Source organism: Nothobranchius furzeri, chromosome 17 (genome assembly GCF_043380555.1).
Source record: "Nothobranchius furzeri strain GRZ-AD chromosome 17, NfurGRZ-RIMD1, whole genome shotgun sequence".
Classification (NCBI taxonomy): Eukaryota; Metazoa; Chordata; class Actinopteri; order Cyprinodontiformes; family Nothobranchiidae; genus Nothobranchius; species Nothobranchius furzeri.
Window position 1 is genome coordinate 39,538,779 of NC_091757.1, and position 11,897 is coordinate 39,550,675.

Below are 11,897 nucleotides of genomic sequence, written 5' to 3' on the forward strand. Positions count from 1 at the left end.
GTTTAGTTTGTCGAGACAGCAGAGCTGCAGACACCGGCAGCAGGCGCTAGAAAAAACACAAAGGAGGGGGCACTTTGGCTCTGCGCTAACGCCGCAAAGCATCATGGGAGTTGAAGTCTTTGCGGAAAAATCGGCCAGCGGGCCAGTTTTAATATATTTTTGATATTTATCTCGCAGGCCACATAAAAATGCTCCGCGGGCCTTGTGTCTGACACATGTGTTCTACATCTTTCAAGACATTCAGCTTATTTTGACAGTTTTGCTTTGTTTCAGCTTCAGTTCAGCTGTTCAGCAGCTTCAGTTCAGCTGTTCAGCAGCTTCAGCTTACAGTTTCAGCTATCCAGCATTCAAACAGCATTTGTGCAATAAATGCAAATTTTCTAGTTCTTATTGCAGTGAAAAATTTGGTCCTAAATTAGTAAAAAATAAACTAAAACCTAGTTTATACTTCATCAGCAAGTTTGCACACACACACACACACACACACACACACACACACACACACACACACACACACACACACACACACACACACACACACACACACACACTGACGTAGACATTTTCCTTCGTTCATCCACTGGTGTCAGTATTGTGTAGCAATTCTCCACCAGGACAACAGAGGGCGCAGCAATTTTGTGGAGTATCCTGCCACCAGTGAAGTCGTGTCTCTAGAGCAGGGGTCACCAACCTTTTTGAAACCGAGAGCAACTTAAAGGGTACGGAGTAATACGAAGGGCTACCTGTACATGACACACTTCTGAAAACTTAGTTTATTTTTATTTTTAATTCAATGTTGATATGTCTGACAACATTTAATTTGCTTCTCAAATAATAATAATGATTTAAGGCAGGAAACAGATAAATCTCAACATGTAACACTTACTTTTTTTTATCTCAGTGCATTTCAGTTGTCTCTCATATTCAAATAATCACTTCTGCAACATTTCTTGGAAAAACATGTCCCATTTTTACTAACTACTTCTGAAACAATCTTAATCAGACTAGGTAAGATGTCAGTTATGTAACCTTTCAGTCCTGCAAAACACAACTTTTTACCACTAAATCTTTAGCATTTTTAACTAAATCTGTACATAACAGCTTGAATATGTTGGAACTTTGCCATGCAGCTGTTTAGCTGAAAACATCTGGCACATTTCTATTAGTGGGAAACCTGGCACCAGATTGCTGTAATCTGGGGTGTAACTTGATACTGCAACTCTGACTGAGTCATGTAGATGAGCATCAGTAAGGCGTGTTCTGTGTTTGCTCTTTATGAAGTTCATGTCAGAAAAGGCTGATTCACAGAGATAAGTTGAACCAAACATGCAGGCAACCTTCATAGCTGCTGTGCACACACCTTTGTACTTCTCTGTATCCACAAGGCACCAAAAGTTTGGTTCACTTTGATGGGCTTTGAGATGGAGGTCGTTTTGCAGTGTTATAATTTCTATCTCCACCTCCCCAGCATTCAAGCTGAATGTTGCACTTAGCTGCTCAGCAATGCATGCAATTTCTACTTGCACAAAAGTATTGGGAGATGAATGACACACATGGCTCAAGTTGATCAAAGTCACGAAACCTATTCTCAAACTCTTGTCCAAGTCTGTTAATGACTTCAGGGTATTTGTCCACAACTTTGTCAAAAGTCTCAGATGCAGAAGCATGGTCATTCATCACTGACTGCACATAAGGAAAGTGCAGCACCCTTTTTTTCTGTAAATGCACAGAGAAAATGTTCATCTTGGCTTTGAATGCATTTACAGCACTTATCATGTCAGCAACAGTTTTACCTTTGCCTTGCAGCTCACAGTTCAAATGGTTAAGTTTCCCAGTGATGTCCGTTAAAAATGCAAGGTCAAGAATCCATTCAGTGTCCTCCAGCAACGAGATGTCTTCACCTTTGGATTGCATGAACTTCTTGATTTCACACAAAAGTGAAAGAAAAAAACGTTGCAAAACCCGTCCCCTGCTGAGCCATCTGATTTCTGTGTGTAGTAACAGGTCGCCATATTCTGCTGACAGCTCCTCCAATAGTAGTTTGAATATCCTGTGCTGTTTGGCTTTGGAGCGGATGCTATTTATGATCTTCACAACAGGAGTCATCACATGCTCAAATCCGGTCACTTTTGAACATATCGCCTGCTGATAAATGATGCAGTGGTAATGTAGAAATGTTGGGAAGTCTGTGTCACCTTTGCAGGGCGCGATGAAACCTGTATGCCGGCCGATCATGGACACTAGCTTTTCTAGTGGTACTTTTTTTTCCATAAGAAAACTCTTAACTGCGTTGTATATATCAACTCCCCTTGTAGTTGTCTGGAGGGGCAGTAATGTCAGAAGTTCCTCTTTTGTGGAGAAGTCATCAAAAACCATACGAATAAAGACCATCAGCTGTGCTGAACTGCTGCAGTCCACAGACTCGTCACACTGGATGCTAAACCACTTGCATGTTGCCACATCCTGCTCCAGCTGCTCTGTTAAGTTCTCATAGTGAGACATAGTGACATAGCCGTCACTCTTCATACCGTTGTACTTGCACCCAGTTGGACGTTGGAGAGAGTGGAGATGACATTGGTTCCATTCTTCTCATCTTTAAATACAGTCTTTGCGATTATCATCATTGCTTCTTTGAAAACTTCTCCATCTGAAAATGTCTTCTTGTTCTTAATCAAAAAATGTGTGGCTCTAAATGACGCTTCTGTCGTTTTTTGTGACTTTTCCACCGGCTTCTTGAATAAAGACTGCTGTTTGCCCAAAGCTGCCTTTAACTCACATGCTTTTTCTTTCCATAGTGCGCTGCTAGGTGGGTAGCTAGCATTGTAGCTTTTATGACAAGTACTGAAGTGTCTCTCCACATTGTGCCGCTTTGCTGTCGCCACAGTCATACCACAAATGAGACACACACATTTTTCTCTCACAAGTGTAAAAAAGAACTCCTCCTCCCAATCACTATGAAAATTATATGTTTTCTTTCGTTTTTCAGCCATTTTCGGTTGGTATCCAGCTCCTCATTGGAACAGCACCTGCCGCCCGTTAGCTTAACGCCGAATCGAACTAGTAGGTCAAAGAAAGTTCATGTTTACATCTTCTACGGTTTTTAATGGCAGCTTGCAGCCTGTGTGATTGCACTACTGCCACATTCACGTACGGTAAAGTACTATTTATATGTTGATGGTAAAATATAAAAACATACAAAATATAAAATATTTTTGTTCTTAAAAATTATTCGTTAATAGTTTCATTTTCAAATAAGCATTGATGCAACTGTGACTCAAAAAGAAAAGCAACACAATAAAAAAAGGAGATATAAAGTCAAGTTCAGTGGTGACTAGTGCTATTTTTAGAACATAGCCTGCGGGCACCCCGTGGTTACCCCGAGAGCACCTTTGTGCCCGCGGGCACCACGTTGGTGACCCCTGCTCTAGAGTATTTATAATGTGTGTTTATATTGTATTTATGTATTTCAGAAGTTTTTTTGAACACTGACAAATGTGTCTCTCATTCTCCTCCACCTCTTCATGCAGTCACCACCTCCAAAGCCAAGTTTCCTGTAATTTCCTTACAAAAATAAAAGTATGTTGTACTCCTTCAGTCACGGTTGTATTAACGTTTATATCGCCGCACTTTTACTGCGTAACAGTCTTTAATGGGGAATGGTGGTGCTTTTGGTGAAGGTAAAGGAAGCAGAGTCCTGACCAATCACAGGCTTGCATATCTCCGTAGCTTTCAGCAGATAGTTAAAACATTGGGCTCTGTCTGTACTTGCGTGCCTGTTGGAAAGCCCCTGAACCACAGATAACAGTGTTGCATGACTCTGCACCAACGCAGACACAGAAGTATAAACTAAGCTAAAGTTGAAGGTAAAAATAATTTAAAACGCTGTTATCGGGACTCCACAGCCAGTATTCGTGATCCTGCTGGAACATCCCTACGATCAATGGTTTGAACAAGCTTAAATTAAAAATGTAACACTTTTAATGCAGTTGCCAAGCCTAGCTGGGAATTTTGAAAAACATCTTCCTAAATGATCTTGAGCAGTGAAGCTGAAAAAGGTAGAAGGGTTTATCATGTAAAATCACACGAAGAGCTGTGATTTGTTGCTGAACAGATCTGTTTAAAGATGGCAGCATTGCAACGTGGTCTTGACTGACCTCGACCTAGCCATTAGCTTATCAACCCTGCTGAGTATGAATAGAATCTCTGAACCGAGGGTGTTTTCCTTTTTGGTTCAGTTGTTACTGCCGCTCACTGCAGCCTCTAACAACAGCAGTAAGTTCCTATCTGCAGTGATCGAAGCAAACAGAGGCAGGTTTTAGAGGAGAAACCCTGTCAAGGACAAGCAGAACCAAGTAAACAACAGCCTGAAGACAAGTCACGTCAGAGATCAGCTGCTTTTCTCATTCCATAACATAAACCACACTCAGATCTGCATCAATTGCATCCTGTCAGTTTTATCATTACCAGTACCAGCTTAATATTTTCATTGGTATTCCCATTCACATCCATTGATCCTTCAATCCAGAGCCAATAAGAGCCGACTGAGCCTGCAGCTGATCAATCTGAAGGACAAGAGGAGTCTGAATGGGCGCGTATTTTAATGTGCATGCTTAATTTCGGATTGTTTTTGACTCTCCTTGTCTAAATTTCTTTTTAGGGTGGCGCTGCGCTGCGCTCCGTTTCAATCAGGCTGTACAGCAGGATTTCCCCTCGTAGGCAGCGATATTTTTCATAACTCCGATTGCTTCATGCTATAGATCATTGGAAAGCTGCTTTTATGTACTTTTAGGAACCATTGGAATTATTTGAATCTGATCAGCCATTCAAAAGTTATAAAACGGAGCATTTTGGATGACAAACTCAGCACGTCTCTGAATCTGTGTTGTGATTTGTTGCGCTCAAGACAGGGAATCCCGGTGGCTACCGTAATGTATTGTATATGCTGTCATGGTCTGTGTCGGCGTCTCATCTCATGTGTCTCCTTTTGTTCTCTAGGTGCTCCTTTTGTGTCCTCTAGCGCCCTCATGTGTCATGTCTGCGTCTCTATATGGTGTCTTCTGTTTGTAGACCTTTTTATCATCCCCTCAGGTCCAGTGTTCATTTAGTTATCCTCTGTGCCCCAAGTTGCAGCTCCAGCCTCTTTGTCCCCAGCTGTGTGTGGGTGTGTGTCCATTCCCCAGTTCATTGTGTGTGTGTGTGTGTGTGTGTGTGTGTGTGTGTGTGTGTGTGTGTGTGTGTGTGTGTGTGTGTGTGTGTCCATTCCCCAGTTCAATGTGGGTGTGTGTGTGTGTGTGTGTGTCTCCCGTTTTGGCCGGGAAACTACCGTATTTTACTTTGCTTTCCTGCCGTCCTCCCGAATTATTATTTTCCCGTAAATCTCCCGTATTTTTAAAATTCCTCTGCCTCTTTAAAATTATCTGTAGCCTCGCGAGAACTGGTTGTCGCGAGATTTGTGCAGACAGCGGGAACATAACAGGAACAACAAACGAGAGCGATGATGGAAGTGAACAAGGCATTCCTGCCAAAAAATCAAAGAAATCGTGTAAATATCTAGAAAAATGGGACAGCGAATTTACTTTTCTAAAGAAGAGCAGGATGGGACAAAGTCACGCTTTTTGTAAGATTTGCAGTTGCGACTTTAGTGTCTCCCACGGGGGAAGGAATGATGTCAGTCAGCATGAGAAATCAACCAAGCACAAGCGCTGGCTAGAAGCACAGAAACATGCCCAGACGATGTCGGCATTTGTAACTAGGAATACCACAGAGGCTGACCAGGTCATAAATGCGGAGGTTAAAATGGCAATGCTGTGTGCCAAAAACAATGTTTCTTTCACCTTCTGTGACGACTTCAACAAGTGTGTAGCTGAGATGTTCCCGGACTCTGCTATTGCACGAAAATATTCTGCGGGGAAAACCAAATCTACGCAACTTATCAAAGGTAAGTTGATTCAAATTAAGTATGAATATTATGAAAGCGTATACATAGTCATAATCATGTCCAGCAGGCATATTGGTGGCAAATTGCTAGCTAACGTTACTGGGCATTCACTCAACAGGTGCCATAGCAGCAGAGCTAGATGATGAGTTGGCCAGAACATGCCGATCTCAGCCCTTTTCATTGATGTGCGACGAGTCGAGCAACAGAAAAACGGACAAAGAATTCGTCATCCTGACCAGACTCTACGATGAGGCCACTCTGCAGGTCGCTACAAAATTCATGGAGATGCCCATATGCAATGTGGGAAATGCAGAAAATCTGTATGAAAAGCTGAGTGAAGCATTAAGGTAGGGGAACTGCAATGTGTTGTTGACGTGTGTAGTAATTTGCATTTAATTATAATCTTACATTTAGTGTAAGACATTTTATGGCATTTTTTTCATATTTCCAATAGAAAAAGAGGAATTCCATGGGAGAACCTGATAGCCTTTAACTCTGATAACGCCAGTGTCATGAAAGGCAGACACAACTCTGTCATCAGCAGACTGAAGACCAGCCAGCCCCATGTCCAGGACCTTGGCTGCATCTGCCACCTAGCACAACTGGCCACTGGCTGTGCCATCAAAGCAGCACAGGTACCAGTGGAAGACTTCCTGGTTGGGATATACACCCACTTTGATAAAAGGTAAATTATTATAAATAAATAGGCCTGCAGTTGATACTCTTCAGACATACACATACATTTCCATCCACTAACTAAATAATTGTCTATATTACCGTGCAAAAAGATGTGAAATCTATAAATAATTTGTAGATTTTACCGATTCAGACCACCTGAAGCTCCTCAGGTACTGCAGCACCCAATGGCTGAGTCTGTTAACCTGTGTCCAGAGAGTGTTGAACCAGTGGGACGCACTGCAGGTAAGGATGGTAACTCCAGCAGATACATACAGCTTACTATTCTGTGTTTTCCTTTTATTTAACTATTGCCACCCTGTTTCCCTATGTACTCTAGGCCTACTTCAACAGTCATGAGGAGGTGGAGAGGAGCGCCAAAATACATGATTTAGCCAGCCATCTGCGTGATCCAGTCATGAAGATCTACTTCATGTTCCTGACTGCTGCCCTTAAATCTTTATCTGATTTTAATATTGCCTTCCAGGTGGGTATCAGTGTTATTGAATGTATGTGTAAATATTAAATTTGATTTTGCTAATTGTAGCATTCTTAATTCACTGATATTTTGTTGTGACCCATGATATTTTCTACAGTCAGAGGAAGTACAAATTCACAGACTGGAAGAGGAAATGTGCAGGCTGATTAGGAGGATCCTGGGCTACCTCATACCAGCCAGGGCCATCGTAGGTATACCTCTCAGGGAGGTGGAGTATGGACAAGGACATCAGTTGGCTGATGAGGAGCTCTTTATTGGAGCAGACACAAAGGCCTTCATGAAAAGCGTAGAGCTTCCCATGTCCACTGAGAAGAAAATCTTTCAGTGAGTATATTACCCAGCTGTTTTATAATGGTCATCATCAGTATGAGAGAATATGCTGTACTGTGCCTAAAATGCTGCCACTAATGCAGTTTTTTACTCTTACGCTGTTGTAGATCTGTGAGAAGGTTCTATGAAGCAGCGCTTCAGAAGATGTTCTCCTCCTTTCCCCTTGACCATCCACTCCTGAGGGACTTGAAAGTGCTGGACCCTGCTGCTCGCCTCGACATTCCTCCAGGGGCAGGTAGATGTTAGGGCAGTTCTCCATTGATAGAATGATTGAATTGATTAAATATTGCATGGTTTAGATTTGCAACACTTTCTTTATTTTCCAGTGGAAAGGCTAGGGGCCATGTTTCCTCAGTTGAGCTTAAGTGAAGATAGGCTGAGAGAGGAACTCGTTGACTACCAGGTGACAAATAGCAAGCAACTCCCCCAAGAAGACAACATTGACAGATTCTGGGGCCTGATAGGGAAGGATGTGAGGTTCAGTGAGCTGCCAAGATTAATGAAGGCTTTACTCTGCATTCCCCACAGCAATGCCAGTTCTGAAAGGGTGTTTAGTATGGTGAGAAAGATTGCTACAGAGAATAGGATGTCATTAGACAACAGCACTGTTTGTGCTTTACTGTCATGTAAAATCAACCACTCTGGCCCAGCCTACAAATACACTCCTTCCAAAAAAGTGTTAAAGAATGCTAAATCTGCAACACATTTGTATAATAAGTCATTAGTGAATGTCAGAGAGCCACATGAGTGAACATGATACATCTAAAGAAAATGTGTAGTGAAAATAAAATGTAAATGTTTAACTTAAAGACAAGCAATGTGAAATAAACATGAAGTAATGTGTTGACTTGTATATAAAATGAAAAATGTAAAATCAATAAATATGCTTCATTTCCCCTTTTGTGTTTTCATTTAGGCTGTATTATAACAGAATGTTCACAGCATTTCAATGTCAACAAAGGTATGCCTCAGATTCTGATCACTGAATTGTAGTAAGTGGTTGAAAAGTGGTTATTATAGATTTTTTGTACACCTATCTTACAATGTAAGATATACTAGCGCTCGGCTGTGGCGGCGGGTTGGCTCGCTGCCGGTGTTGTAAATTTTCCCTTATTTTCAAATCCAAAAGTTGACAGGTATGGTGTGTGATGGTGTGTGTGTGTGTTGTGTGTGTGTTAATTCTTCCCGCAGCCATTAGGTTTAGTTTGGCCTCCTCTGTTTCTGTTTGCCCATTTTGATTATTAGGTTCACCTGTCTTCCCTCCAGCTCTCACTCCACACACCTGCCGCCATTTTCCCTAATCACTTCTCCCTGGCTGTGTCCGAATCCAGGGGTAGGATGCTTGTGAGTACGGGTCCTCGCCGGTCTAGCAAGGCCTGGTCCTTGCAAGACCGCTAAAACCGGAAGTCAGTGGCTCTGAATTCGGACAGTACTAGCCTCGTTGTTATTCCCGCCCCCAGGTCAAGTTGCCTAGCTACCGTGACGGCAGCAAACAGGCTAACAAGCTAGTAGCGACGTTGAAAATGGATCCACAGCAATATTTCATTTTATTTGTGGCTTTTGAGGAGCTGCGACGGCTCAATAAACGTCACCGGCCTTTGTATTTAAAGTTTAAAAATCATTTAGTCCTGTTATCTGCTAGAGTTACAAGTATTATACTCATGATCTCCTTTTTTGCATATATCTGAATGTTAGTGATGTGACAGCCGTCGATTGAGCCAGCCCAGCAAACCCTTTTGATGGACGATGCAGTGGTCAGTGAGATGAGACATCCAGAAGCACCCTCTGCAGACCACTCTGTCTGATGTTCCACTTGCCAACCAGAAACGTTCAGCCACGGATCTCGGTTTCTGCACTCCATCCACCTCGATCCATGTTTAGTAGATTTAGCAACACCACCAAAGACTCCCTGCTTTCCAAGTTTACTGTATATATTTTACTTTTATCTTTACTTTTATTCCTTACAGTGTTCCCTTACAATTTATTTACTATGTTGTTACTTGTTAAAAACTGAATAATAAAACTGTTAATGATCAAAAAAGAGTTATCAATTAATAGAAATTTTATTACATTTAAACAAATAACAAAAACATTCAAACACATATATAGAACCTGAACCAGAAGAAACTAAAAGAAAAAAAAACAATTTCTCTGCCATCCTTTCCATCAATGCTAAAAATCTGTCCATCCTTCTTTCTCTCCTCTCCTCTGCTTCCCTCTGTTGTCTCATGTCCTCCCTGATCAGGTCAAGGAGCTCATCAGCCCTTCTCCTTTTTCTCCCTGATGAGGAGTCCGGCTTCCTTCCACCACTCTCCCTGTCCTCTGTCTCACCCACTGCTGCACTTGGCCCTGGAGTGTCCTCGGGAATGGAAGCAATAAGGACAGGAGGCATAGTGGAAGGCCTCTGTCCCAACACCTCGTCCATGGGGACAAACCAGGGCCAGGTTTCAGCAGTGGGCTTTCCACTGACTCCCTCTCCTGACCCTGGATACTTGCAGTCCTACAGACAAAGGGAATTAGAATTACAAGGCTTTATTGTCATTTAACAACAGAGAACACTGTGGGCATAATGAAATTACAGATGCTCCTTAAAGGTACTGGTTCTGGATGAGAATAGAGAGGAATAGAAGAACAAAGTCAGATTATAAATCATAGTTGATAAAACATGCAATAAACAATATTTTAATTTATCAACATGGGAGATGAAAATTGTGTTCTGTGTTTTTTTCTGCCTAAAATGAAATTAAAAACATTAAATCAGTAATGTGGTTTCTTAAAAATTAACTTAAATAAACATTAAACTTAGTTTTCGTTATTTTTGGCGTTCGTTACATGATTACATAAGATGCAAGCTCTTTTACGGTGAGTTTTTTCCTATTAGACTTTCAAGCAAGTTTACGGTGGGGTGTTAACCTTAAAACAAATGATGAGAAGCTTTATTCGCTAAATAAACACACACACACGGGAATTATGACGGGACCACCATACAAGCTCGTTCTCGCTGATTTCTGCTTAAAATGTACTTATACAAACGAAAAATGTCTATAAACAGAATCGCTTTCAGCTTAGTTTTCTACCGCTATTTTCTTTTAAAAAGCCTGCTGGGATCAAGCTAGTTTACGGTGGTTTTTTCCTATTACACATTCAAGCTGGTTTTCGGTGGGGCATGTTTTAGCCTTAAATTACATGAAAAAAACAATTTGCGGTATTAGATCGTATATAAAAAACAAACCAAAAGTGCCCAAACACGTATTTTATTTTTTTGACCGCTATTTTTTTTAACTAACTTACATTTTAAGCTGCACTGCTGTCCCGCTCCGTCCGCCGTTGTTGCGAGTGTCGAGTCCAGCGGCCGGCGCGCAAAGCATGCTGGGATACCCTTGCTCCTGTGAGGATCCATCAGACCCATCCTCGAAATGTGGGTAGAGCGAGGACGCGTTTGAGGACGCGAGAATGAGGATTCTTGGAATTCGGACAGTACTCGTCACTGCGCTTTGACGTCATCGACCTCAAAATGCGCACTCACAAGCATCCTACCCCTGGATTCGGACACAGCCCCTGTGTATATAAGCTCTGTCTTGTCTGTGTCTGGTGTCGGTTCATATGTTGTCAGCGTTGCTCGTGCTCTGTTCTGAGCTTTTGCCTTCAGGTCTTCGTGCTCTTGGTTGAGTTGTGTCTCCAGGTTTTTGTGCTCTAAGAAGAGATTTGGGTGTTCCTGTTCCCCAGGACTTATTGGACTTTGGCTCGCTGCCTTTGGATTACTACCTTAATAAAGGATTTTTACTTTATCCTCCACCTCTGCCTCATTCATCTGGTATCTGCATCTTGGGTCCTAAAACATCCTCCTACACCAACTCATGACATATGCATGCAAAGCCCCATTTTTAGTCTTTTCAGCACTTTTGGAATTTTAATGATATCTTGAACGGTTCAGGAATTATGGTAATGAGAAGTTCGCATGTCCAATCCCGTCTGCGGCCACTGGTTGGTAATAAGAATATTGTGGCATTAACAGAGGGGTGTCGGCGGTCAGGGCTAGGGGGCCCCCCAACACAAGGGGGCCCCAGGCGGCCGCCTACCTATGCCTAATGGCAAGGCCGGATTAACCATACGGGCAACTGGGCAATTGCCCAGGGCCCACGATCTCTAAAGGGCCCAGGGCAGCAAGGGCACGAGCAAAATACTGTAGGCCTATCTGTAATCTCCCGCTTTATATTAAACTAGGGTGACCGTACGTCCGGTTTTCCCCGGACATGTCCACTTTTCACTTTCTGTCCGGGCGTCCGGACTGGGGGTTCTTGTATTGATGAAAATGTCTGGCTTTTCATCCAGGAGCAGGGATCGAATTATGGGGGAGTTAGATATCCTACACATCCAGGGGAGCCGGAAAAAAGTTTTCTACTGATATTACATCATTTATGGACTCTTCTGAGCAGAGAGCGGCACAGCGCGTTG

At 42.4% G+C, this 11,897-nt stretch overlaps 1 protein-coding gene across 1 annotated transcript; it reads left to right on the plus strand.

Annotated features, from left to right (window-relative positions):
- Positions 1-5,733: 5,733 nt before the first annotated feature.
- On the plus strand, positions 5,734-8,339 carry LOC139063738 (uncharacterized). The gene is made up of 8 exons (XM_070546439.1): positions 5,734-5,938; positions 6,057-6,285; positions 6,393-6,553; positions 6,753-6,859; positions 6,954-7,100; positions 7,210-7,436; positions 7,550-7,677; positions 7,769-8,339. The coding sequence occupies exons 1-8, from the start codon at positions 5,734-5,736 to the stop codon at positions 8,191-8,193; spliced, it is 1,629 nt and encodes a 542-aa protein (XP_070402540.1). The 3' UTR covers positions 8,194-8,339.
- The last annotated feature ends 3,558 nt before the right edge of the window (positions 8,340-11,897 follow it).